The 27,297-nt window shown below is 43.3% G+C and overlaps 1 protein-coding gene across 2 annotated transcripts in view; it reads right to left on the bottom strand.

Moving 5' to 3' along the window:
• The window catches only part of PRMT8 (protein arginine methyltransferase 8), a 106,872-nt gene that overhangs the window by 57,310 nt on the left and 22,265 nt on the right, over window positions 1–27,297 (bottom strand). Inside the window, exons 1-2 of one of the 2 annotated variants that reach the window (XM_054999320.1) lie at window positions 12,652–12,661; window positions 11,866–11,921 (exon numbers count right to left, since the gene is read on the bottom strand). In XM_054999320.1, coding sequence (XP_054855295.1) covers window positions 11,866–11,919 — 54 coding nt within the window. In that variant the 5' untranslated portion in view covers window positions 11,920–11,921; window positions 12,652–12,661. Of the gene's footprint in view, window positions 1–11,865; window positions 12,052–12,651; window positions 12,662–27,297 lie in introns of those variants that run through there. The other variant, XM_054999319.1, reaches the window with a different exon arrangement.

Below are 27,297 nucleotides of genomic sequence, written 5' to 3'. Positions count from 1 at the left end.
CTCATATCCCACATATCTTACCATATAAAAGGCAAGCCATATTGGTGACGACTCACTGTTTATTCCCACGCAGGCACACTCACACGCCCCTCTGTGGAGATGAAAGGTGAGTCCTCTGCACGGTGGCGCATCCAAGGCCTGTGCCAGGCCTTCCTGCCACCTCAGGTAGGGTTGCCAGTCCCTGCTCCCACCCTTCACCCCCACCCCTGCTTACCTGGCTGATGGGTAAAGATGGAGGGATGAGCCTCCTGGGCATGCTACCAAGTGCGTGGTGCGTTCCTGTGTGCACAGTAGGCCAATTTCAGCCCTTTCTGCCGCCCCTCTGTGCTCCTGGGCCCTCAGTCACCTGATCCGGCCTGAATCAGGGCTGGATTGGGCAGCTGCAGAGTGCAGGAGCACTCTGCCACCCTTTCCACCCCTCTCCTGTACTCCTGGGGTTTCAGCCGCCCAATCCAGCCTGAATCAGGGCTGGGTCGGGTGACTGCAGAGCCCAGGAGCACTCCACTTCCCTTTCAGCCCCCCCCCCATGCCCTTGGGTGGTTGCAAGAGCACTCCAGGGCCCGTTGTGCCCCTCCAGCAGCACCCTTGGGCTCTTCAGTGGCCCGATTTGGGCACATTTGGGGCCATTCAGCCCACTGCAGAGTGCAGCCAAATCAGTTTTCTAGAGCCTATTGTATTTCCCCCCACAATAGGCTTTGTTGCTAGTCTCGCTATATTCTTCCACAACAGTTTCACTCATATAGGGTTAAAAAAATATTTCTTCAAGTGATGTTCAAGATGCTTATAGATTCACCCAGCCAAAAACTATGGAAATCGTAAGGGGAAGCCATGGTTTAACCTCTACGCCATGTCAGCAGCAAGCACGTTTCATAGTATAACATCTTACAAATTAGATTCCTGCCTTCTCACACTTTGCCATGGCCTGGGTTATGTCCAGGCAGAAATTCAAAAGGTGAGGATTTCCTAAGCACTTGCTACATATACACCTAGTGAATTTCTGCCTGACATACATAGGAAAGGCACAGTGATTCCCCACCATGTCAACAATGTTAGTGAATATCCAGGGAGAAATTCCAGAGGTGAAGTTTCCACAATAATGTACTACACAAAGACAAAATTAATTTCTGCCGGTATGCTAGCTGAAGGAAAGAAACTAAGTAAGCAGTCTTAACGTCACCCTGACAACCTGGCATTTCTCCCCTGAATCCCATAGCTGTGTTAGACTGAATCAAAACCATTGGGGTCCATCAAGGTCAGTCTTGTCTACTCAGACGGGCAGTGACTCCCAGGGTCTCAGGCAGAAGTCTCTCCCATCACCTACTACTGGTTCCCTTTAACTGGAGATGATGATGATGATGATGACGATGATAATCGATTTATATACCACCCTTCAGGACAACTTAATGCCTACTCAGAGAGGTTTACAAAGTACATCATTATTATCCCCAGAACAAAACACCCTGTGGGGCGGGTGGGGCTGAGAGAGCTCCGAGAGAGCTGTGACTAGCCCAAGGTCACCCAGCTGGCTTCAAATGGAGGAGGGGGGAATCAAACCCGGCTCTCCAGGTTAGAGTCCCACGCTCTTAACCACTACACCAAACTGGCTCTCAGTTTCAATCCCAGTTTCGACCCCTGGGATCGAAACTGGGACCTTCTACATGCCGACAAGATGCTCTACCACTGAGCCATGACCCCTCCCCAAGTGTAGATGGAATCTATCTGGAAATAAGATGGATTTTAGTCAGTGAGAAAATATGAATTTGTGAAAGTTCTCCTGATAGAACAAGGAGCTGATAGCATGAAAAAAGGAACATATAAAGTTAATTTAGACAAGACCACTTGTACATTGGAGCTCTACCCATCCTGACTGCTGAAATAATATAAGCATTGAATTAACAAGCCCTAGGTTTCTATTATAAATCAATAATTGATGCGAGGTATTTTCCTTCGGCAACTCAGAGAGGTGGTTATCAGGGTGACATTAACACTGCTCGACAAACCATCATTATAGAAAAATGATGTGGCCATTATCATCCTGTCTGTAATCTGCCCTTTCTGGGCAAGGAGATTGAGAGAGCCGTGACAGGTCTTTTTGGTTAACTTTTCTGCTCTTAACTCTGTTCAATTTGCTTTCAGGCCAGGCTGCAGAATGGAGACAGCACTGTGCCTTAGTTGATGATCTCCATCTGAATGTAGACAAAGGTCATGCCTCTTTGTTGCACGTAATAGATTATCTGCAGCTTTTGATACAGTGGATCCTGACATCTTGTTAAGACATTTGGAGGCAGAAACAGGCATCAGGAAATGTGATTTGAATTGATTTAAATTGTGCCTTACGGACCAGTCTCAAAGGGTTGCTATTGTATGCCATTTGTTAGCAACATGAGACTTGTTCCACAGGGCACAGTCCTATTCCCCATGCTATTCAATCTCTATATGAGGTCCTTAGGAGAAATCTTTGATCACTTTGGAAGTGGGTGTCATCAATATTCTGATGACATCCAGCTTTATCTCTTTCTATCCAAATCCTCTGTCAGCGTGGTACAGGTCTTGAACCACTGCCTGACACCAGTAGTTAAATGGCTAAGAGAGCACAAATTGAAACTGAATCCTGGTAAGATGGAAATAATGCTAGTTAGGAAGGCTGAGGCCACTAGTTAGGAAGGCTGAGGCCATGAAGTCCTGATCATATCCAGGAGAGATTTCTATAATGTAGTTTGCACAGGGCTGCCTATGAAGAGTATTTGGAAACTTTAACTGGTCCAAAATGCAGCTACTAGTCAATACACTGATAATACAAAAATAAAGAGACATGTTTTGCCCGTACTTAAAGAGTACTGGGAACAATTCAGCTTGCTGGTTTGATTCCTAAATTCCTAAATAGTCTGGAACCAGAATATCGGAAAGACTTCCTGCTCTTAAAAGAACAGGGAATTTGGGATAGAAATCCAGCACAAACTATGCCAATTCATAAATATGAAAAAAAAATTAGCACAAAGACTTTCAGGAGGAACAAAACATCTCCCCATCCAGGAATCTTCAGTTCTAAGGGGCTTGAGCAAGAAGAATCTATCCCCCATCCTTTCCTTTTGACAGTCAGTTGCTCTCAACACTCTGCTCCTATTAAGGCCTCATTAAGCTACCGGGGAATTCATATTTTTCTACACACTTGAGGATTACCCCAAAATCTAGAGAGTCCGCCTTTGTTTGTGGGTGGCCTGGTGATGTAGTTTTTGACATCCACAGAAGGCCAGCTAATGTACTATTAGGCACAGTGATGCTTCAAATCCAAACCGAATTATTATTTACAACATCCACGAGTATTTGGAAACTTTCAGTGACACAGCCATTCTTTCCAGGCACCATCTAGGGCAGGGAGGAGAAAGAGGAGCTCAGCTCTCTGTGCTTTAGAAAATGCCATCCGACCAGAACTGTTAGCTAAACTTCCTAACAAACAGAAGCATTCCAACTGGTATTTCTGTGTACAGCATTTTCCCTTTTCTTAAAACATGGCGCCATCTCAGTGGTTTTGGGACAGCTTTTCGATTTTATATATACAAGGATACTGTCTTCATATGTTCTCTGGGGCTGTGTCTGCTGGTATGGGCAAAGCTATACTCACTGGCAGACATGTAAGACAGATTGGGGAGAGGTTATGATGACCCTTCCTGAGCTGCCCTGCAGGGGGGGAAAGGCAAAAGTATAGCTTGCACACAATGACACAAGTGAGGACGTTTGGACTATTGGTGATGGAAATAGAAGTAGAGGCTCAGGCTTTGAGTGCACTCTAGTAAGAGGCAGTGTTCCCCGCCCTGCAAACTGGAAGACTGAAGCCAAGCTACAAGTGACGCCTGACACAGGTTGGACACTTGTCAGCTTCCCTCAAGTTTTGATGGGAAATGTAGGCGTCCTGGTCTTGCAGCTCTAATGGAGAGCCAAGCTGTAAAACCAGGATGCCTACATTTCCCATCAAAACTTGAGGGAAGCTGACAAGTGTCCAACCTGTGTCAGGCGTCACTTGTAGCTTGTGAGACACAGGCTAAGGATTTCCCCCTTCCCACATGGAAGTAAACAACAAACACACACACACTCAGGAGATACACAGATCAGTGATGGTGCAAACAGGGCTATTTGGTTAGGCGTTTGATGCTGTATAATTTCAGCTGCTTTGATACGGTATTGATTGTTGCTTTCTGTATTTAATAGATGCAGAAAGCTGCCTGAAAACATTAGTTGGCAGATGAGGTGAAAATATCTCAAAGCTCTCTTTCTTTCTCTCTCTCTCTCTTGGGAAATAAAGGATTGATATTGGGGTGTATATGTGTGGGGAGGTGGTCCCTTTGTTCTCATTATAATAATTCAGGGACCACTGAAATGTGTGCCCAGCTCTTCATTAAAATTCTTTATGTGAAATAGAGCAATTATATAAAATGATATATTTTAGGTATCACATCAGAGATGTCCTAGAAATAATATCACACTAGAGAATTAAAATAGATTGCATTAGATAATTTCGTACAAGACAATTTTAATGACAACTGGGATGAACTTTTTTATAATCACTGAGTCATGGATATGTATACCCAGGGACCTAAAAAAACCCTGTGGCCCCATGCTTGGAAGACATTGGGGAACCTTAGTAAAACACCTGGTTGCACTCTTTCAAGATCCATGAACTGTGAGATGTAGGAAATATGTAGCCACTAGCCACGAAATATATGAAAAACCTCAGGCGCCAGGTCATCATGATGCCTAGAAAATTCAAAGTGCTGTCAAGTATTTTCAGCAATGATTTCGTTGTAGGATCTCTTAGTAATTTTAGTGGAAGTACCAAGAGTTGGATCTAATCAGCTTTTCCACTGGTGAAAAGGGGAGGAAGGGTTCCCATTTGATCACCAAGAAGGCTATGTTTAGGATCACGGAAACTTCATGGATACAAGCCATAAGGAACGGAGGCTGTAACAAGTAGGAGTGAGCAGAACTGAGCAAAAATGCTGGCTGGATCTACCCCAAAGCTTATTTATCATTTTGCATCAAAATATTTTGGTTTATGACATGTATTAAAGCTTGTTTATATGAAAACTTAACTTCACATCTGTCAGTGGTGGTAGATGAAATCATTTCTTTACCAATTGCTTTCTAAACTGCATCCAATATTTAATTCATGGGACTTTTTAAAGCAATAACAATTATGAGAAATTGGGGAGAAGTTAGGCGATGGTGAGAGAGGTTAGCTCTTTTGTTGTGAAGATCACAAACAGGATTATCCCTTTATTTATTTAATTACTACAACACCTGTCAAAGCTCTAATAAAATTATGAAAACTATGAGAGGTTAGGATCAGATCTTGCAGTAGCAATAATCAGAAAATTTGGTCTTTTAAATACAAAACCCTGAAGGCGCTCTCGCTCCCCCCCCCCCCAGGGTACAGTTGCCAACCTCTAGGTAGTGGTTGGAGATCTCCCAGAATTGCAACTGATCACCAGGCAACAGAAACCAATTCCCCATGAGAAAATGGCTGCTTTGGAAAGTGATTTCTATGGCATTATACCCTGCTAAGGTCTCTCCCTTCCCTAAACCCCACCCTCCTTGTGCTCCATCCCCAAAGCCTCAAGGAATTTCTCAGCCCAGAGCTGGCAACCCCAGCCCAGGGCCTTGGGCATCTCATCTTCCCAGCGCTTCAGCAAGGACACAACAGCAACAATGAACTGCAGAGATGCCACTTTAATTGCTCACCAGCTCATGAGATTAACAGTCCCATTCCAGCCTAGAAGCCAAGTCTCCAATAACTACGGCCCTGATTCCAGGTCTTCTTCAAGCATAGGTCTGTTAGCTGCGGCTTCAGACAGTTACACCCTTCATGTAGGGTTAAGCCTGGAAGTAGCTGGACTGACAAGGTCTCAAGAAGTGAGCCAGAATACTGCCTAAGCCTCAGAGAGATTCCACTCTCTCCAAGCTGCAGGGACTCCTTCCTACCTGCACAAGCCATCTGCTTTCCCTACTGGCCCTTTTATTTCCTTTTTCCTGGTCACTTCCAGTTCCTGCCCCCTTAGTTTTCTCCTGACCAAGCCTTTTCTCCTAAGGAGACCTCTACACCAGAGGAGAAATCTACTCCACATGGAGCTTGTGCTGGGCATCACTTCCCCTGTCTGCTCCTTAGTTATCCCTGCAGACTGCTCTTTTTCACCCAGCTGTTTCTATAGCTTTGCTACTGCCTCCTTTAAGACTACATACCCCTTCTCCTTTAAGACTACATACCACTTCCCTTCTCCCCTTTGGGTTAGGGAGCTCCAGGTTGTGACAGATCTCCTCTTCCACTTCTCCCCCATCTTTGGGAGCTCTGGCATGTGGCACAGGACTGCCTGGCAACCTGGAGCAGAGTCAAAGTGATTCTGAGGCCACTGGTCAAAAGGCCAGGGTGGTGCCCCAGAATCACTGCCTGCCACTACTCTCTCCCTAAGCCACCCCAGGCTCAAGCAAGGGGCAGTCCTCGCCTCATGCTAGGAGGCATGTGCAGGGCCAGATCAACGGGGGGGGGCAGGGTAGTCTGCCCCCAGCGCCACCAAAGAAGGAGCACCGGATGCAGCTGCCAGCCCCGGGAGCACGCAGGCAGCAGGACAGGGGGCGCACCTGCCACGCACCTCCTACTCTGCGGGTCAGGCAAAAGGCAGCACGGGTGGCTAGGAGGCCACCCGTGCCATTCGCCTGCCCTGCAGAACAGGGGGTACATGGCAAGCCAACCACCCCATGTGTGAATAGCCAGTCTTCGGTTGCCCTGGACGCTGGCAACCGTAGATCTGGCCCTGGGCACGTGTGGTAGCCACTGAGCCAGAGGCCATTGCTGCCTGACTCCCAGAGGGGGAAGGTGCATGCGTGGCAGCCACCAAACTGGTCAGCTGCTGCAGCTCCAGAGAGGGAAAGTGGGAGTGCAGGGTGGGAGCTGAGCTGGCCAGCTGCTCCCCAAGCCCCGGAAAGGGTGGGTGGGCATGACCGCTGTCAATCCATGGCCAAAGGCAGCTGCCCCAGATGTCCCGTGCATAAGACTGATCATGGGAGCAGGCCAAGAAAAGGTGCCACCAGCTCTGCCAATCAGAAAGGACAGCCGTAAAAATTCCTGCTCAGTGACCTGCTAATCCCACATTACGGTCTTAAAGGAACAAGTGGGTGAGCTAATGCAGCAGCCAATCCCTCCTGCTGAAAGGGAAGGGAGGGTCAGCTTCCACCTAGCTCTGCACATCTCTTTGAATTGGCTGCATGAGGTGCTTAATTAGCTTCCATATGTTGGATCTTCTTGCTCCATTTTGGAAACAGTCTGCAGCAAAACACGCCCTCCTCATCCTGTTTGGATAAGGAACACGCTTCTTGTCGTTTTTAATTCATCTTAACTAACAGAGATTTCAGAGGTTCTATGCTACCATAAGAGTTAGTCGGAAATCTAAACGGAGAGAAAATTCATTGAAGGCCATTTCTACAAATACTCCAACACATGTTGAGATTTCTCACTCCATCCTGCCTCAACCCTGCGACTTTCCCCAAGTCTTCCAAGATAATTTATAACATACATTGAGATAATTTACAAAGTTAGTTCACCATGAAGCTGACAAAGGCGGAGCAGTTGTCATCATGGACAAACAAAATTATATACAAGAAGCAGAAAGACAACTCTCCAACACAACATTCTATAAAATACTACCTTCTGACCCCACGGAACAATACAAAAGGGAACTCAATAAAATATTAAAAACACTCCCCATGGACATACAAGAATGCATCCATACGGACACACCCCAGGAACCACGACCAGGAAGATTCTACCTACTACCCAAAATCCACAAAGCGGGTAACCCAGGACGCCCAATTGTTGCAGGAAAATGCACCATCACAGTAGGAGTCTCGGGATACATGGACTCTATCCTCAGGCCCTATGCCACCAGAACACGCAGCTACTTACGGGACACCACTGACTTCCTCAGGAAAATACAGTCCATTGACAACCTACCAGATGACACCATCCTAGCAACCATGGATATGGAGGCCTTGTACACCAATATCCCACATGCAGATGGATTGCAAGCCATACGGAATATTACCCCAGACAAAACCACAGCAAACCTCGCCACTGAACTTTGTCACTTCGTACTCACTCACAATTACTTCGAATTTGGTGACAACTTATATCTACAGGTTAATGGCACAGCCATGGGCACACGCATGGCACCACAATATGCTAACATATTCATGGCGGACTTAGAGCAACGCTTCCTCAGCTCCCATCCACTGGAACCACTACTATACTTAAGATTCCTGGATGACATCTTCATCATTTGGACCCATGGGAAGGAAGCCCTTGAGAGATTTCATCAGGACTTCAATAACTTTCACCCTACTATCAACCTAAGCCTGGACCACTCTACACAACAGGTACACTTCCTGGACACCACTGTACAACTACATAATGGACGAATAAATACCACCCTATACCGGAAACCAACAGACCGATACTCATATCTACATGCCTCCAGCTTCCACCCTAAACATACCACTCGGTCTATTGTCTACAGCCAAGCCTTACGTTACAACCGTATCTGCTCCAATGCTCTCGACCGAGACTCACACTTAAGAGATTTACAACAAGCATTTTTGAGACTACAGTACCCACCAAATGAAGTGAAGAAACAAATCAACAGGGCCAGACTAGTACCGAGAAACAGTCTGCTCCAGGACAAACCTAAAGGAACTAACAACAGAACACCACTGGTTGTTACCTATAGCTCCCAGCTCAAACCCATCCAACGTATCATCAGTGAGCTACAACCCATCCTGGAAAATGATACCTCTCTCTCAGAAGTCCTGGGTGGAAGACCTTTCCTTGCCTACAGACAGCCCCCCAATCTTAAACGACTTCTCACTTACAATCATGAATCAGCCAGCAGAGTCACCAGCACAGGTACCAGGCCCTGCAACAGACCCAGATGCCAGCTCTGCCCCTATATCTACCCAGGGAATACAATTACAGGACCCAATGGCATCAACTACACTGTCTCTGGCTCTTACAGCTGCTCATCCTCCAATCTGATATATGCCCTCATGTGCCAACAATGTCCTTCTGCTCTGTACATTGGACAAACCAGCCAACCTCTACGCAAAAGAATAAATGGACACAAATCTGACATTAGAAATGGAAACGTCCAAAAACCAGTGGGAGAACACTTCAATCTACCAGGACATTCCACCAAAGACTTAAAGGTCGCTGTGGTTCAACAGAAACCTTTCAAAAACAAAATCCAACGGGAGGCTGCTGAATTGGAATTCATATGCAAATTTGACTCTGTCAAGCTGGGACTGAATAGAGACTATGAATGGTTATCACATTATCACAGGTAACAGATTCTCTTTACAGAGGCGTGATCTGGGGGAGCCCAGTGATGCCTGGTGTGGGCTTTCGTGGACCACAGTTCTCTTTGTCAGATGCAGCTGGCAGGGAGAGCTGTGGTTATCGAAGGCTTATACTACATAGGAATTGGATACCTTCACTGCTACAAACTAATACGGCAAACTGACTGCACACCAAAAGGAGATGTTTACATTTCCAAGCAAAGGAATGTTTTGATTGCCTCCACGCTAATTGCATTCTGTCTCTTTGTGATATATGTTCTTTCCTCTCTCTCTCTCTTCTCCCCTCCTCTTCTGTATCTGCCCAGTTTTGATCAGGCATCTGATGAAGAGAACTTGATTCTCGAAAGCTTATGCTACAATAAAATTGGTTAGTCTTAAAGGTGCTACTGGACTCTTTTTGATTCAGCTCTTTTTTGTCCCTGTTATTGGTGTCTAAGTGCAGAATGAGACACTGGTACTGTCCAGGGAAACTCCTAATGTGACATGCCCTCTTGCCATGAATTTCCCTATTCCACATCCCTGATTGTTGCTGGTGGGGGAAAGAAAAAAATCATACTGTGATGATGTCGGGTTATATGACAAGTTCTACTAGATGATACAAGGAAGGGTGAGGCTTCACTTTTTCTAGGTCTCCTCCAGAACGTCAATGAAACTCATAGATCCAAAGGAGTTAGCCGTGTTGGTCTGTAGTAGCAAAATAGAAAACCCATGTCATCTGTGGTGGGTTTATCTGCCACTGTATAGTATTTATTTAATTAAAACCTTTATTTCACTTTTGATTAAAAAAAAAACAGGATTAAACCTCAAATAAAAATGTAAAGCCACAAAATACAATCCAATATAAATCAAGTGGCCTGTGAAGTGACACAAAGAAAAATCTAGACCAACATGGACCAAACATACTGTCGTCATAATCCCAGATATCATATGAATTGCCACTGACTGGAAACAGAGAGTCTTCACCATTTTTGTGAAGATCAAAAGGAATTGCGTCAAACATTTTCCACAAGGCAGGGAGTTTCAAAGTTTTGGTTCTGCCAAACTCACGTAAGCCCTCTTCTGAATTTCCAGTGGTGGTAAGAGAAAAGAGCAAGAGTCCAGTAGCACCTATAAGACTAACAAAGTAGGGTATGAACAGTCGTGACTCGTGAGCCACAGCTCACTTCTTCACATTCAGATACTTCCGATATCTGAAGAAGAGAGCTGTGGCTCACGAAAGCTCACACCCTACCACCAATTTTGTTAATCTTCTGAAGAAGTGAGTGGTGACTCACCCTACCACAAATGTTGTTAGTCTTCTGAAGAAGAGAGCTGTGGCTCACGAAAGCTCACACCCTACCACCAATTTTGTTAATCTTCTGAAGAAGTGAGTGGTGACTCACCCTACCACAAATGTTGTTAGTCTTCTGAAGAAGAGAGCTGTGGCTCACGAAAGCTCATACCCTACCCCCAAATTTTCTTAGTCTTATAGGTGCTACTGGACTCTTGCTCTTTTCTACTGCTACAGACAGACTAACACAGCTACCCATCTTGATCTAAATCCAGTGGTGGTAAAACATAGATCAGGGCCTCTCCTGATGACCTAGATAGATGGGTAGGTTCATGTTGGAGAAGGTGCTCTTAAGACACCCCGGTCCCAAACCACTGAGAGCTTTCATGGTTAAAGCCAGCTCTCTGAACTGGGCCCAGAAACTTACTGGAAACCAACCAAGATGAATTTGCACCAAAATCTTAGGACCAAAGCACTTTGCCTCCATCAGCAATCAACCACCACACCATTGCTTACTGCAGACAGAAAAGTGGCAAGATACAGCATGGAGTTGTTGTGCTATGCTGTGAGTTCTGGGAAACTAGAGAGATGACTGCTGTTTTCAATGGCAGCCTCATGTCACTCCTCACACCCAGTTACCCATTACACAGTAAGGAAGTGGGGAACTATCAAATGTATATATTGTTCTATCAAATGTTGCCAAAAGATTTATTGTTTGGGGGGTCCCAAGATGTATGGATGTGAAAGTTGGACGGTGAAGAAAGCTGACATGAAGAAAATTGATTCATTTGAAACATAGTGCTGGAGGAGAGTTTTGCGGATACCATCAACAGCCAAAAAGACAAATAAGTGGGTTCTAGATCAAATCAAGCCTGAATTCTCCCTAGAAGCTAAAATGACAAAACTAAAGCTTCACATCATGAGAAGACAAGAGGCTCTGGGAAAGTCAATAATACTAGAAAGGCAATAGGAAAAGAGGAAGACCTAAAACGAGATGGCTGGACTCAGTCAAAGAAGCCACGCCCTCCAGTTTGCAGGATCTGAGCAAGTCTGTTAATGACAGGACATTCTGGAGGTTTTTCCTTCATAGGGTCGCCATAAGTCAGATGCGCCTTGATGGCACATAACACACACAAAGATGGGGAAAAGGTGGGTTAGAAGCTCCCCTCCAAAACAAACAAACAAATAAATGTAATTACCTCATGAATCCCAAAGTGAGCATATGAATCAAAATAATAATCTCTTGATGTCATCTCTTCTGGATTCAGGAGTTTTGCCATCTTTCCCCGGCCAGGGCAGCTTGGTTGCAAAGGTACATGAATCACAGACTGAACAGACTTTGAAATTGCAGGAGGCTGAGGCGGCTGAGAAGGGTCACTGCAAACCTAAAAAGGCACAAGCCATCATTAGTGAAATGGAGTCATAGGAATAGTTCACCTTCTTCAAAGTCTGATTTCCCAGTTATGGATCTATTTCTTGTTCTTTTTTTTTTTTGCACTGAATCTTTTGATGTATAGCTTCTCCAACTTGAAAAACACTGTCCAACAGACACTACTGTTTCATATAGCTAATGAAAATCAAATCCAAACATGGGGCATTTTGGCCTTTTTCAGACTCATCAGAATTTCACTTTGCAGCCAAAATTGGTCTGAGAAAACACAGGGCCAGTTTCACACATCATTAAAATAATGACTCACCGAACGTCGGTGGCTTCGTAATGCAATTTCTGACATCACCCAGATGCAAGCAGTTATGAGGGCACCACGAAAATGGCATCATGATGGGGTGACGTCAGAAATTGTGCGACAAAGCCACCAACGTTCGGTGAGTCTTGCGCTATTTTAACGATGTGTGAAACCGGCCCTTTTATCAATTCAGATTCCAGTTTCCCTTCAGAGCCTTGACTTTCATCCTACGCATCACCACAGCATGGCCAGCGGCAGCAATGACATGAGTTCTCACTCCGATGAAAGCCGCTACTGTACGTTTTGCTGTAGGTCTGGTTTCCCAGACTGACTTTGACCCACTCAGACAGCAGCTACTAGGAACCAAGTTCCCAAGTATGCCAGGACCCAATTCAGACTGGGACCATGGCATGAAGGGAAGGAGACTTCGCCTCCCCCCCCCACATTGTTTTCCTAACCCAAAATGGTCCTGGGGCCTATTATTTGCCTCCTTGGGGGCTGCTTGTGCTCTGAATATTGCATAAATGGGGACACCTAACCTGACTTGTGGCAAAATGTATAGTCTGGTTCTGCCCTTGAAGAACAAGTGCTAATGGAAGCCAAGCTCCAGGTTCTGTCTAAAGCTGATGAAAAAATTGGCTTTGGAGCCTTTTTTAGGAGTCGGTGGCACATGAAGATAATTACTGGAGAATGACCTTATTTTTATGGTTATTTTTCTTGTGCTTATACATAACCTTGTGCTTATATACTGCTCTTCAAGTCAGCTTAATAGCACACTCGGAGAAGTTTACAAAGTGTGTTATTATCCTCATGACAATCACCCTGTGAGGTGGGTGGGGCTGAGAGAGCTGTAACTGACCCAAGGTCAGCAAGCTGGCTTCATGTGGGGGAGTGGGAAATCAAACCCAGTTCTCCAGATTAGAGACCACTACACCACTACACCAAACTGGCTCTCAACTGGCTTTAAAGAGGTTACTGTGCAAATGTGGGCTACTGACTTGAGAGACTCGGCAGTGAGATTTTTCTAGGGTGACAACCAAGCTATAACCCAACTCATTAATGCTCAGACACAGAAATCACCAAAGGTTGTGAGACTAGTGTGGTTTTCATGACTGGTTGAGGTGGAACAGCCTCACTGACCCACAGGCACTGCTCTTTCTTGCCCTCCAAGGCATCTGGGCACCGGCAGCCACACAAGTCTCCATTTGGCAATGTGCCGCTATCCCAGCTTCCCCCGACCCTCAGAGGGGTTTCCATTCCCTATTCTGGCACACCATTGCCACCACTGCCTTTGAAGGAAGTACCTGCTGAGAAGACCAGAACTCCCATTTCACTTTCTTTTTTTTTTTTTTTTTTTTTAATGGTTTAATTTTTATTGCAATTAAACTATTACAACGTACTAACATACACATATAACTATAACTGAAATAGTAACCAGTACAAAACTTTTGTAATACAGGAGGTAGTTAATTACATACAATTAAGAACTATGTAATACAACAAAACTCCCATTTCACTTTCCATGGCTTGCTAAGGCCCTGCCTCATGCCTTTGTCTCCCACTAACCAGCAGCTGGTTACCAGAGAGACTGCTTATTACAGCTACTCGACACTGGAGGTCAGCAGTCTGTCAATACACCACTTGCTTCTCTTGCAGCCCATTTAAGTAGCAGTCTCATGTGGTGCAGCTCCGAGAACAGCTACCAGCATTAAAAATTATAACGCATTTATTAAGAAAATGTTTGCATGTATACAGCCAGCAGTTTCAGGAGAGTAGCCATGCTGGTCTGCAGTAGAACAGGAAGATTTGAGTCCAGTAGCACCATAAAGACCAAAAAGATTCTTAGAGTGTAAGCTTCCAAGAGTCAAAGCTCCCGTCATCTGCTACCAGACTGAGCAAGGAAGAAGGGTGTAAATATACAATTCCCCTGTCCCTCTCTCTGATCTTATCCTAAGGCAGAGATGGAATCAGTCAGAGACCGTCAAAGAGACCTTCTGTGAGCCCAGGAAGGAGTTTTATTTTTTCTGTTTGCTCACTCCTTGGGGGAGAATTAAAGAAGCTTTTCCCGAAGTCTCCAGGAAGAGTCTTTCTAGCATTTTAAAGCTCCTTGCTGTGGTTGGAGCACCCGTTGGCTCCTCTCCCCCCCCCCATTTTCTTCCGAGAGAGAGAGAGAGAGAGAGAGAGAGAGAGAGAGAGAGAGAGAGAGAGAGAGAGGGGAAAAGTTTTTAAAGCCACAGGTAAAGGTTTTGGATCAGTCCAAACCCCAAAAGTAAACCACATTTCTCTGCATCAGTAATGTTGTTAATGATGACCTCGTTTTTAGGAATAGTGTTTCTGACAGATCTACTAATTTAGGTCTATGAAGGGCTTAGGGGAACTGTTCCAGTAACAGATCGTAATTATTTATTTAAAACATTTGTAAGCCTGCCTTTCTCCTAGATAACTGGGATTCCAAGTGGATAACAGTAAAGCCTGCAAAACAAAATCTAAGGACAAGAGAATTAAAACATCCGGCAGAAAAGTTTAAAAATGTAGTCCAACTGCTTTCTTTCAAGACAACCACAAAGTAATCACCTTGAGGAGCCAAAGGCTGTTCTAAAGAGCTCTTTTTTACAAGCCCTTCAAGCTGCAAGACTCAGGCCCCTGGGAGGCTATTCTACAACACTGGGTCAATCACAAACAAAAGCCTGTCAAACAGACAACAGCAGAAATGGGGGACAGGAGTATGACCAAAAGGCATGGCTGCAATGAGCAAAGCTGCCTCAAGTGCTCAGTCAGGAGTCAGTCCTTCACATGTATGAGCCAAAGGACATGGAGAAGCTTTAAAAGTAAACACTAGCACCTTGATTTGGACATAGAAACCAAAAAGCATACTCCTCACGTTGGGAACTAAAGATAGATTAGGTATTCCACTTGTCTACTGGTTGCCTAGGTCCCCAGTTAGCACTCTTTCTGAATTGGCAGAGATGCTCTCGGACAACGTGCTGAAGACACTTAGGGTCAAACCACCCGAGACAAAATACACTTGAATTACACTCGAATTACATTCAAATACATTCAGATTACAACATACACTCGAATGACCTGTGTAGTTCGAGTGTATTTTGTCTTCTGTGGTGAGACCCTTAGATGGATTGTTCTGAGTGACTTCAACATCCATGTTGAATGCTCTTCTTCAAGGCCAGCTTCTTTGTGGCTTCTTTAGCTGCTCTGGGCCTCTCTCATATAATGACAGGACCAACGCACAAAAGAGGTCACACCTTGGACTTAATCTTTTGAACTGAGACTCTGAGGGGTGGCATTGCACAAGCACCAGGAGCATATGTGAGCTTTGTGTGTGCACGAAGACAAGACTCCCAGGAACAAACAAGGTAAGTACCAAGTCCCCCTTCCCACTGGAAGGTTATAGGAGGCCGGCAACCCTACTGACACCTCACAAAAGCGAGGGATCCACTAAGATTTTCTACCCATGGTCGCTCACAGATCCTTTTGGATTCAAAAATGCCTTTGTGGATTTTAGAATTCCTAATACTGAGTGATTCCGCACACGTTGGATAATGCACTTCCAATCCTCTTTATAGATCATTTGGAACGGATTTTTTTGTGTGCATAACAAAAAATCCACCTCAAACGATTGATAAAGTGCATTGAAAGTGCATTATCCAACATGTGCGGAATCACTCACTGTCTCTGTTAAGGCTGCAGTGGAAGCCATTGATAAGATTGCTCCTCATCAACCTCTCCCACCCTTGGGATGGAAGCTGGCCCTGTGGTTTATCACAGAGGGCTGTAAGATGTCGAGAAAGATGCTGAAGAAAACTGCAGTGAATCAGATAGAGTGTGCTACAGAGCCCACTGGGAATCCTATGAAGTGGCAGTAATAACAGTAAAGAAACATTATGTCTCTGCAACCACTGCATCAGCTGGATCAGACCATCCCAACTGACTCCAGGCTGCCTTCCCCATTGCAGTGACAGCTGCCACTGCCCATGCCTCATCCCAGGCAACAACCCCCAACCACACAGCTGACTCACCTCCCTCCTGCAACGCCGCAGGCTGCCTAAACTCAACCAGGCCCATTGGAGTCCTTTGGCAACCATGAATGGGCAAACCCAGGCCACCAAAGGAGCCTTTGGGGAATCTTCAGCCGCAGCGTAGAGAAGCCAAAAGTGGAGCTGATTTCTATAGTCTGGAGATCAGTTGTAATGCCAGGAGGTCTCCAGGCCTCACCTGGAGGATGGCAAAGCTAGGCTGAATTCATAGACTTCCAACAAAGTGTGTTGGCCACAGACAGTTTACAATTGTGTCCCCCCCCCCCCCACACACACATACATTCTCCGCACTGGGAAAGTAGGAACATGGCTAAAGATAAAGCAGAGGGAAAACATCTAGATTATGAGCTTGCATGAATTAAGTTAAGAGCAAAAGGGGACGCAAGAACAATGAGTGGGCAAAGATGAGGAATGCCATTCCCTGGGGTGATCAACCAAGGTGATTTCTCAATGTCTGAATTAATGGAAAATATTCTATTCTATTCTATTCTATTCTATTCTATTCTATTCTATTCTATTATTTTGGTTTTATCTAATTGTTTTTTGATATTCATGTCTTTAAATTGGTATATTATTATTATTATTTATATCATTTATAGTCCGCCTTTCTCACTGAGACTCAAGGCAGATTACACAGTGTGAGATTAGTACAGTCAATTTCAAGGACACTTCCATACACAATGCCATAGGATAAATAAGCACAAGTCTGCAAAGACAGAACATTAGTAAGAATCCAATACAGAGTTGACAAAATGCTGAAACAGAACATAAGCAGTTCTAGGGCTGACATTGGACAACACGAAGCACAGCTAGCTCAGAGGAGTACATATTTAAAACAACAAATAGTACGAAATGCAACATAGTGGTGAAGTCTATGGTCCTTAACTCATTAGCAAAGCATCTGAGACCCCTTCCCTACAATACAAAAGCCTTTTTGAATAATTCAGTTTTGCATCGTTTGTGGAAAACTAGGAGAGTAGGGGCTCTCTTGACCTCCTTAGGCAGGCCATTCTACAGGTTAGGGGCCACCACAGAGAAAGCCCGCATATGGGCTGCTGTTTATTTTGCCCATGTGCAGGGTGGCATCTGAAAGAGATCCTGTTCAGATGAGCAAAGCTGCCATGGAGAAACATAGGGAGGGAGGCAGTCCCTTAAGTATGCTGGACCAAGGCCATGGAGAGCTTTGTATGTGATAACCAATACCTTGTACTGAGGACAGTAACTGATAGGAAGTCAATGAAGTCACTGCAGAATGGGAGTGATGTTCATGCTCCTGCTCAAAGCATTTAGATGTAAAATTGGTGCACAGTATAAAAATGCACAATGTACCAAGCAATGCAAAAAACAAACCCCAAATTCTTTTCTTTCAAAAGGTTTACATGGCAGTAGTGCTCGGTAGATTGTAGTCAATTCAATTATACAATAGTTACAAAGTTCACATCTAAAGTGCAAATGGCCGTAGCAGAAACTCTGAAATTAAAATCATAATTTTGTTTTTGCAACTGTTTTACTGAGCTTTGGGGAAAAGAAAATGGTGGGTTGGATGCTGTTCACATCTTTCAAAACTAGAAGTAGCTAAGTTATTGATCAATTACAGTTATGCATCTGTTGATATATACCAACTAAACAGAAAATTGCTTCATTTATTTCAAGACTGTTTCAGCCACTTGGGGCGAGGAAGAAATTAGACATGACAGTATCATATGAATCTTTCCTCCAATACTTTTTAACCAATAGCAGCATCAATAAAGAATTTTATATCTGTACAAAGATACATTACTTTTATGTTGGTTGTATGGTTCTTCATATCATTTTTAGTCTAGGGCTTCAGTTGCAGCTCCCATTTTGTTTTGTTTTCCTCCTTCTTTGTGTGTTTACTGAGGGCTGCCTCAGTAAAATCATAATTTGCATTTCTAGAGCAAACGTTTTTCAAGATGTCTTCTGATGCTGCTGTACCCCGAGACTTCCCCCCCCTGATGATTTCTTCGTTTTTAGAGCTGTGGGCTATCTAGGGGTGCTTGTTTTTATGCCCTTTTGTCACACTGAGGAGGGGGCTCGGGATCAAGGCATCTGCCATAAATTGCTGACATCACTTCCCTGAAAATGATGGTGTTGCGCCCTCCTTTATTTCTCAGTTAGATTTTGCCTTTAACCCTCTTCTTGCCCCCTCTGGGTAGATGGCTGCCACCAGGAATTATCTTCCAAACTAGTTATTTTAAATTTCCCCTGTAATAACCTGCCCAAGCATCAGCCTCCTTCATAGGTCTATGTGGCCCTAAGAATAGGAATGGAATATATGGGAATGACAGGTACCTTGGGATTAAAAAAAAACTTTTATTTTTATAAGATGCATATCGGTTTCATACTATTTCTTAAGCTTGATGGTTTCAAAGATAGTTATCAGTTCTTAAAGTTCTGTACATAGGCTCAGTCAAACACATACACATAAACTTTCTCTCTCAGGCGCACACACAATTTGCCTACTTCAGATAGATCAATCTCTCACTCAAGTATACATAGACTTTCTCTCTCAGGTGCACACACAGTTTGCCTGCTTTAGACGGAATGGAAGTTCTCTCACAGACGCACACAGTTCAGGCTACCACACAGATTGCCTGACTGAACTAGAATGAGAACCCCCTCAGGCTTCCACACAGGTTGCCTGTCTAAACCAGAAAGCAGAATCTCTCTCAGAAATGCATGGACACCCTCAGGCTGCACGCAGCTCGACTGCTTTCCCCAGACTGAATCTTTTCTCTCCACTCAGTAACTAAAAACTGCAGTTCACTCCGCCCACACTCTCAGTCATCAACCAATCATTTCACTCACTCATCCCTCTCTTTCACCCCCACTCTTCATCTGTACCACACCAAGCATTTAAAGACACACACACACACACTTAAAATCGTTACGGATGGCTTTTAAATTTCATAATTATGCCAAATAGCTCACGGTCAAATTTAAGTTCTAAGCGATCTGTTTTATATTGTTAACGCAGTAAAATAAGTTTAGGCTTGATGAGAAAATCATTATCACGCATATTTCAGTCCCCCTGCCCCCCCCCCCCGGTGTGGGTTGCTTTTATTTTCGGGGGTGGAATGGGTGTTTTTTTCTATGGCTTTGAACATTCTAGAAAATCAACATCTCTAGCCAGTATTCCCTTCTGTGCATTTGTGTGTTCTCTTGTTGCTGTTTGAGTACCTCTATCCAACCTCCTTGCTTTGCAAGAGGTACCCCACCCATTCCCAAGACATGATCCCACATGTGGGAAAGGTTCTGGCATTTGAATAAAAGGTGCTGCCCCTAGAAAATGAACTCTGGAGGTATCTGGATGATCTGGTTGGACAGGTCCCTTACCTCGTATTCACTGCAAAAGGAATACACAGGAAGAGAATCAGACCCATAAATGTGGTGTTCCTTCAAGAGTGTTCATCCCATAATTCCTACTCTTCATGCCACAGCCCTCCTTCTAGTAAAGGGTGCTGTGTTTCTTTTGTTCCTTAATATGTTGTATTCTATGTGTGGGTGACATCAGCAGGCTGATGTCCAAGAGGTTTGCCCACATCAGAATATTTTCCATACATGGATAGCACAGAGCATAGTTGGCATGTCACTCCAAAAGTTTTGGATACGGGCAAAGTTTCTAGGGATGTGTGGGGTCTTCCTGGAGTGCAGGGAAGGACTGGCCATTAAGGCCATGAGGAAAAGCCCAGTGCCCTGATGGCCTTGAGGGGCTGACACACCCACACCCACTAGGGCCACTGTGGTCCCAAGCGTTGAGCAGTGCTCATCCTGTGTGAGGTGGATGGGATCTGCCGCAGCACGTAGAGTAAGTGGCAGCCAACAATGATGCCACAGGCCAGCAACCCCAGACCCACACAGAAAAGGAGGTACATGGCCTGGCTAAGCACCCCGTCATGTAGGACTCGTTAAGTAGGCTCTTTCTCCCCCCCCCTTCTTTGGGGACTGGGGGCAGGTCCATTTTTTTCCTCCAAGTCTGCCCTTTCTAGCTAATGTATCTGACAAGCAACATAGAGAGTGCTAAGAGTCATCAGGCCCCAGATTGATACCTGGGTCAGTTGATCCATATAGGAATATATGGTCCTGCCAGAAGAAATCTTGAACAGATCACTAAAGACTTTGAGGATTTGGGTAGGATAGCAGAGGACCCGAGTTTCGGCAATTGGAGGCAAACAGCTCATTACACAGAGGGCACCATGGGGAAGAGTTTGGTTTCTTGGACTATGCTGTCAGAATGACAATGAGATGTACCTCAACATGTTTTCTGAGAGCCTTGAACAGGAGGGGTTTAAATGAAATTGGGGGGAGGGAAAGGACTCAAGGGAAGCAGTAAGCCAAGTGCTAGGAACAAGAACACGAGTGACAAAGGGAAGTCAGATGGTGAAAGAGGTGGTAGATAATTTGCAGGAATATCGGATGGGGCAACACTTAGTGATCAATGTTTATCTAATGTCAGTCCTAGAATTGATTCTGTTCTGTTTCAGCAATTCTTCAACTCTGTATGGATCCTTGCTAATGCTACATCTTTGTAGAACCCTGTGACATTGTTGTGGAAATGTCCTTAACACTGTACAGAAATGTCCTTGATGCTGAATGGAAATGTTCCCGATACTGATTGTACTAATCTCACGCTATGTAATCCGCCTTGAGTCTCAGTGAGAAAGACGAACTTTAAATGACATAAATAGATAGATAGATAGATAGATAGATAGATAGATAGATAGATAGATAGATAGATAGATAGATAGATAGATAGATAGATAGATAGATAGATAGATAGATAGATAGATAGATAGATAGATGAAAGAAAGAAAGAAAGAAAGAAAGAAAGAAAGAAAGAAAGAAAGAAAGAAAGAAAGAAAGAAAGAAAGAAAGAACTCTACATACTAAGGCACAGAGTATGGGAGACAAACAAGATGCGCTGAAAACACAAACTGCAGCAAGTGATTATGATCTGATAGGCATTGTTGCAATCTCCTGAGTAAAACATGATTGGAATAAAAGCAATGAAGGGTATACGTGGTCCAAAAAAAACAGATCCAAAAGAAAGGAGAAGCAATATATGTAAAGAGAGCATACACAGGAACAGAAATCCACAAATCTCAAAGTGGGAACTCTGTTGAAAGCATCTAAGTATGAGCAGAAAGAGGGAGAAACTAAAGTGATATTGTTGTGGCATTATACTTCCAACCCACCCAACCAGAAGATCTGGATGGTACTTTCTTACAACAAATTACATAACTCTGTAAGAGGCAATACATAGTGGTAACCAGGGACATCCTGACAATTGTTGGGAGTGTAACTTACCTACAGTTAAAATGCTTGCATTGCTTTGCAGATATCATCTGCCAGAAGGCAGAGGATGGAATAAGGGGATTTGCTGCCCTAGACTTAAGCCTGTCCAACAGGGAAGAAATGATTGATAAAGTGAAGTAGCAGGAGCCCTGTGGGGAAATGACCATGTTGTCTTGGAATTTGGGGTAGCCAGGGATGTGAAAACTGGGCATAGCATAACATGGACGTTAGGAATATCTATTTCAAAGAGTGCAGAGAAAAACTGGAGCTAGTTCTTCTGATGAATCTAGGCTACAGCCACTGGGAAATAAAGAGCGTTTCCAAGTTTGGCACTATCTTATTTCTGACTTTTGCGTCAGAGTGTAGCAGGATGGTGGTAGAATGTGGCTGCTTTATTAGAATGCTTTAAGTATTTCCATCGGTTTTAAAATGGTCACAGGCTTTGACAGTTTAAAAATAAACCCTATCCATTACTTTCCCGGCATTCCCTGCAGCATTGCCTCTAAGTCTAGTAGAGACCATGGTTAACTTAAGGAATATATCATTTCCACTGATAGCTGATTATTAACAGTGCAATCCTAAGCAGAGTTACACTTTTTTAAAACCTAGTGATTTCACTGGACTTTGAAGGGTTTAACCTAGCTTAGAACTGCACTGCAAATGTCCTAATTTAGTCCAACTGAGTATCTGTCAAGGGTAGGGGCTCACCTGTCTACCATCCAGGCAATACGAGGAAGCTGAAGTTCCTTATTCATGAATTTCTAACCACATATAACGAGGATACATAAAAAGCTCTGCACCCCCAAATTAGCTTTGTATCACCACATATCATACACTCCCACATTCAAAGGACTCTGCACTACAAGTGGACCTATGTTGTTTCCTGGTCTAAGCCCCGCTTTTTGCACAAACTCCTCCAAAGTGGGGTGCAGCCAAGACAAACCTGTTTCAGAAAATGGGAGGGAAACTGTCCCCCAAAATCTTTAGATCTCCCTGAATCAAATATTCCCCAGACTCTGGAGACTGTCCCCTACAAGAGGGCATGTACATGCATGTCCAAATACTAGTTGTATCACCCCAAAATAAGATTGAACCACCCAGGTTCAAATATTTACTTGTCCTAGGTACACATTTTAGATCATCTCCTCCATCACCATAATATTAACATATTAATACTCTGCAAAAACCTCTGTTTTGTAATAAGTTATGATTCTAACAGGCTTTGTGGTGTAGTGGTTAGAGGGTCAGACTAGGATCTGGGAGACCCAGGTTCAAATCCCTGCTCTGCCACAGAAGTTTGCTGAGTGACCTTAGGCCAGTCACATGTTCTCAGCCTTTCCTGCCTCACAGGCTTGTTATGAGGAGAAGATGGAGGACAGGAGAGGACTGTAAGTTGCTTTGGGCCCCATGTGTGTTGGGGGGGGGTTTAAAAATAAGTAATTAAGTCATTTTTAAAAAAATGTTGTTCGATTGATCTCTACTTTAATGGTTTTATATCTAAAAAGTCCTGGGTCCTGTTGTATTGCCAGAGACAGGTGCTCTGCATCAAAATAAACTTTGACCTAACGCTGCCTTCAGGATGTTTTTCAGTGTATTGCTGCAGTGCCTCTTGTCTATAGTTGCTTTGATCAATAGTGTGGGAACAGATTGCTTTCCCCTCACATGTCAGTGGCATAGGGTTGCCAGCCTCCAGGTAGTGGCTGGAGATCTCCTGGAATTACAACTGGTCTCCAGGCCATAGAGATGAGTTCACCTGGAGAAAACGGCGACTTTGGGGGGTGGACTGTATGGAATTATTCTATGCCAAGATCCTTTCCCTACCCCACTTTCTCCAGGTTTCTCCAGGTTTTGCCCCCCAGATCTCCAGGAATTTCCCAACTTGGAGCTGGCAACCCTACAGTGGCATTATGCTCTTTGTGTTTCTGAGGTGGACATCCTCTTGTTATTAATAGGTGCTAGCCATTCTATGTGTGTGAAATGAGCAGTGATCAGGGAGGTTCGTCCCATGTGACTTGACCATCCATGGGATGCTTTGAGCCTTATCAGAAAATCTTGTGAACTGCATGATACAAGGTGGCTTAAAAAAAAAAGTTTGTATTTTTGAAGCAAAATCCAGTTTGTACATATACTTTGCATTGTTATTAGCATGTTTTTAGTAAATCTGCCTCTTCACATCTACAGGGCTAGCTCTTTACATCATTCTGTCTTTATATATAGTTGAATAAGCCTCAGAAAAGCAGACACAATGATCCTACCTGAAGACAAAACCATAAGTGCATTCATAGAACATCATCGACTACAGAAAGAAGGCTATTAAATGGCCACTTTCATTTGGGGGAAAGTAGCAAGTAAATTACATTCAAATACCACATAATTTAGGATATGAATATATAATTTTTGACACGAAGGCAGAAGAGATCTGAGAACAAAAATAGTCGTTCTAGAAATGAGAACATCTTGTGTCTGTAAGATGTAAGATTCACATTTTTATGTCCAGTGGGAGGAATGCATTGACTGGTTTCATCCAGTGTGCTCAGATTACCAATCTAGAGCTGATGTTGTCCAGTTAACACCCTGGTTCTGTCCCGTTTGTGTGGCTGCTGTGAATATTGTATTTACCAAGGATAAAGTAACTGGGAATAATTTATATGGAATGCAAACAACAGCTCTCAAGATGCAAAGTTACATTTATATGCAAGCAGTTTTGAGGATGCACATGAACATCAGAGTGAATGTGCCCTAGAAGAAAGCTTTGCTCAGGTTTATCAATAAAAAATTGGAAGAAGCTGTTGATCCTCATGATGATCTATTGCTTGAGGTAATGAATTGAACCCAAGCAACGGAGAGGTCATGGTTAGAAATTCGACCTTGAAAGAAATGCTTTCAACTAAATTACAGGGTTGCGCAACTGGGGAATTTACTGCCTCATGTTTACAAACATTTACAAACGATTTGTATATGGAGAAAGATATTTGGGCACATCATAATCTGTATTATAGACCAGTTGGGCAACTATGTTAGGAAAAAATTCAGAAGTATAGTAAATTTTCTGTGTTGACCTTGCAATATAACTGCATTAAAAAGGGAGAATGCTGAGGAGAACTGTGGCAGTTTAAGAACTATTGAAGTACAATAAAATGTAGAGGGGGGTGACTTTACCGGGGGGGAGAAGAGGTAAACGTGAATCTCTAAGCAGTTAGGTTAATAGATTGATATATATAGAATAACAAATAGAATATTGATAGAAAATAACTAACCATAAGGGTTAACTATAAGGACTGATTAACTAATAATATTTTCTTTCTGGTAAGATTTGTATAATGTACCAAACTGAATATGTTTATTTGAAGATATATATGAGTCAAATTGATTGATTATATGATGATAGTTATATAGATTTACTATTGAAGGGGAATAGAAATATTAATGTAATTAAATATAACTAAAATAGAAAGAAGATAGAATGAGTAACATATAGAGTATAAGTCAAATTGTTTGATTTATATGAATGTATGATTTATATGGTTTATGATCTATAGAAATATTTGAAATTGGAATTATGAAAAATGGGATAAATTGTCTATCCAATATGGAAATAAGGACTCATAGTTTGGGTACAGAGTATTAAAAATAGTCAAAGAAGTATTGCTTAGAATAAAGGGAGAATATACATTTGTTAGATAGAGGAATTTAAAAGGAGTAAGGGAAAAGGGACAAAGGGTTGGAAAACTGTTGGAAGTCAACAAAAAGGGGGGGAAAGGGAGGGGGTTAGAAATTGGAAAATGGGAGAATTGATTGTAATGTGAAAATAATTGATCCTAACCCAATAAAAAAAAATTTTTTTTTAAAAAAAAAAGGGAGAATGCTCAGTTTTGGTAGGGCAAAGCAAAATGCAAATTTAATGGGTGCATTATGCTATAAATGACTATTACATGGCCTAAGGATAAGCCAAAAATGGAAGTAAATTGTATTAGAATAAAGACCAATGTAAAGGACAAATAAGACACAATATTGGCCGTGAACACAAAAGATACATATGCCTACCAACCTCCCCCCCACAAAAAACCCTAAGAAAATAACTTAAAGGAGATACACAAAGTCAGGTGATAATTAAGCTCATTAATCGTTCTGACCCTGATGCACTAATTGCTGGCAACCTTGATGAAATAAAGGGTTCTTTAATACTGCAAAAAAATTTCAGTGACAGACAGATGACAGCATTTTCCAAGAGTGCATTAACAGACAAGGAAAACAAGATGCTGCAGAACAATTTTGTATATAAAACAGGCCATTTGTATGTAGAGCACACTGCTGCGCCACCTCTTTCATTAGACACGTATATGGAATTGCAGCTTCACCTGCTCTGGAATCTTCAGAACACAGGATTATGTGAATTCAGCACCACTGGATCTGTTTTAAAGACCCCATCAACAATTAAACACGGCATCTTATCCTACACTCGGTGCACAAAAGTCTCCAAACTCATCAAATATACTTCTAGTAGTACAGATTCTCACCTCACACCAGAGCATTCCTACCATTTCATGCTGGCTGGCATTACTTTCACATGACATGTTTCAAGTCTCTGGACATCATCTGAAGCCTCAAAAACTAGAATGTGGCCATAGCTGGGTTTTAATACATGCGGTCAAACAGGTTTTCAATAATACGATACCATTTATATCCATAAGTCAATATGGTCTTCATTTGAAAGATGACTTCCTGGAAGCAACAGCAGAGTCTTTCAGAAATCACCATTTGTAAAACTCATCATTATCACAGCTCTAAACTGAAGACACTCTTGCCCAAGCAATAGCATGACTGAATGGAATTACGCTCCAGGACAAAGTGCCCTGAAAACAAAGACGGTAGTTCTAATGCTGAAAATTGGTTCAGAATTGTGATCAATCAAGTTCTGAGGGTCAAGCTTCACTACAGACCAGAAGAATATATTCAGATAACAAAAGAAACTATTCAGGGACGACTACATGTAGCTGCAACAGGCATCTTTCAGGAAAGCAATCTAAAGAAATAATTTTTTTTAAAAAACACTTTAAAAAATCAAAGCCATTCCATACCCACTGGTGGAAACTTGGAGCAATAACAACCGTCTGCACCAAGAACGGTTCCCAAATTCTGTAGCGGGCCCTCTTGTGTCCCTGCACAAAGGACCACACAGTGAATCCAACTGTTTCCATTGGAATGGGAACAGCTCAATGAAACAGAAGAAAGAGCTTGCAAACACGTGTGGCATTGATGATAGTTTCAGGTAGGTAGTCGTGTTGGGCTGCAATAGCACAGTAGGATTTGAGATCTCAATTCCTAGTATTGTAATCCCAAACGTCCAATTGTTAATATACTTTTTATTTATTCAAATGTATACATAAGAATAATCTTGCTGTTCTGTTACGGCCTCATAATGATCCAGGCCGGCCGTCCATCAACAAATATAGCTGAGTGTCATCAGCGTACTGATGACACCCAAGCCTGAAGCTTCGCACCAGCTGGGTGAGGGGGTGCATATACATGTTGAACAGTAGCAGGGAGAGTATTGCCCCCTGCGGTACAACACATACTA

Source organism: Eublepharis macularius, chromosome 15 (genome assembly GCF_028583425.1).
Source record: "Eublepharis macularius isolate TG4126 chromosome 15, MPM_Emac_v1.0, whole genome shotgun sequence".
Taxonomy (NCBI): Eukaryota; Metazoa; Chordata; class Lepidosauria; order Squamata; family Eublepharidae; genus Eublepharis; species Eublepharis macularius.
Note: the sequence above shows the minus strand (reverse complement) of the source record. Positions and strands in the feature narration are given on the sequence as shown.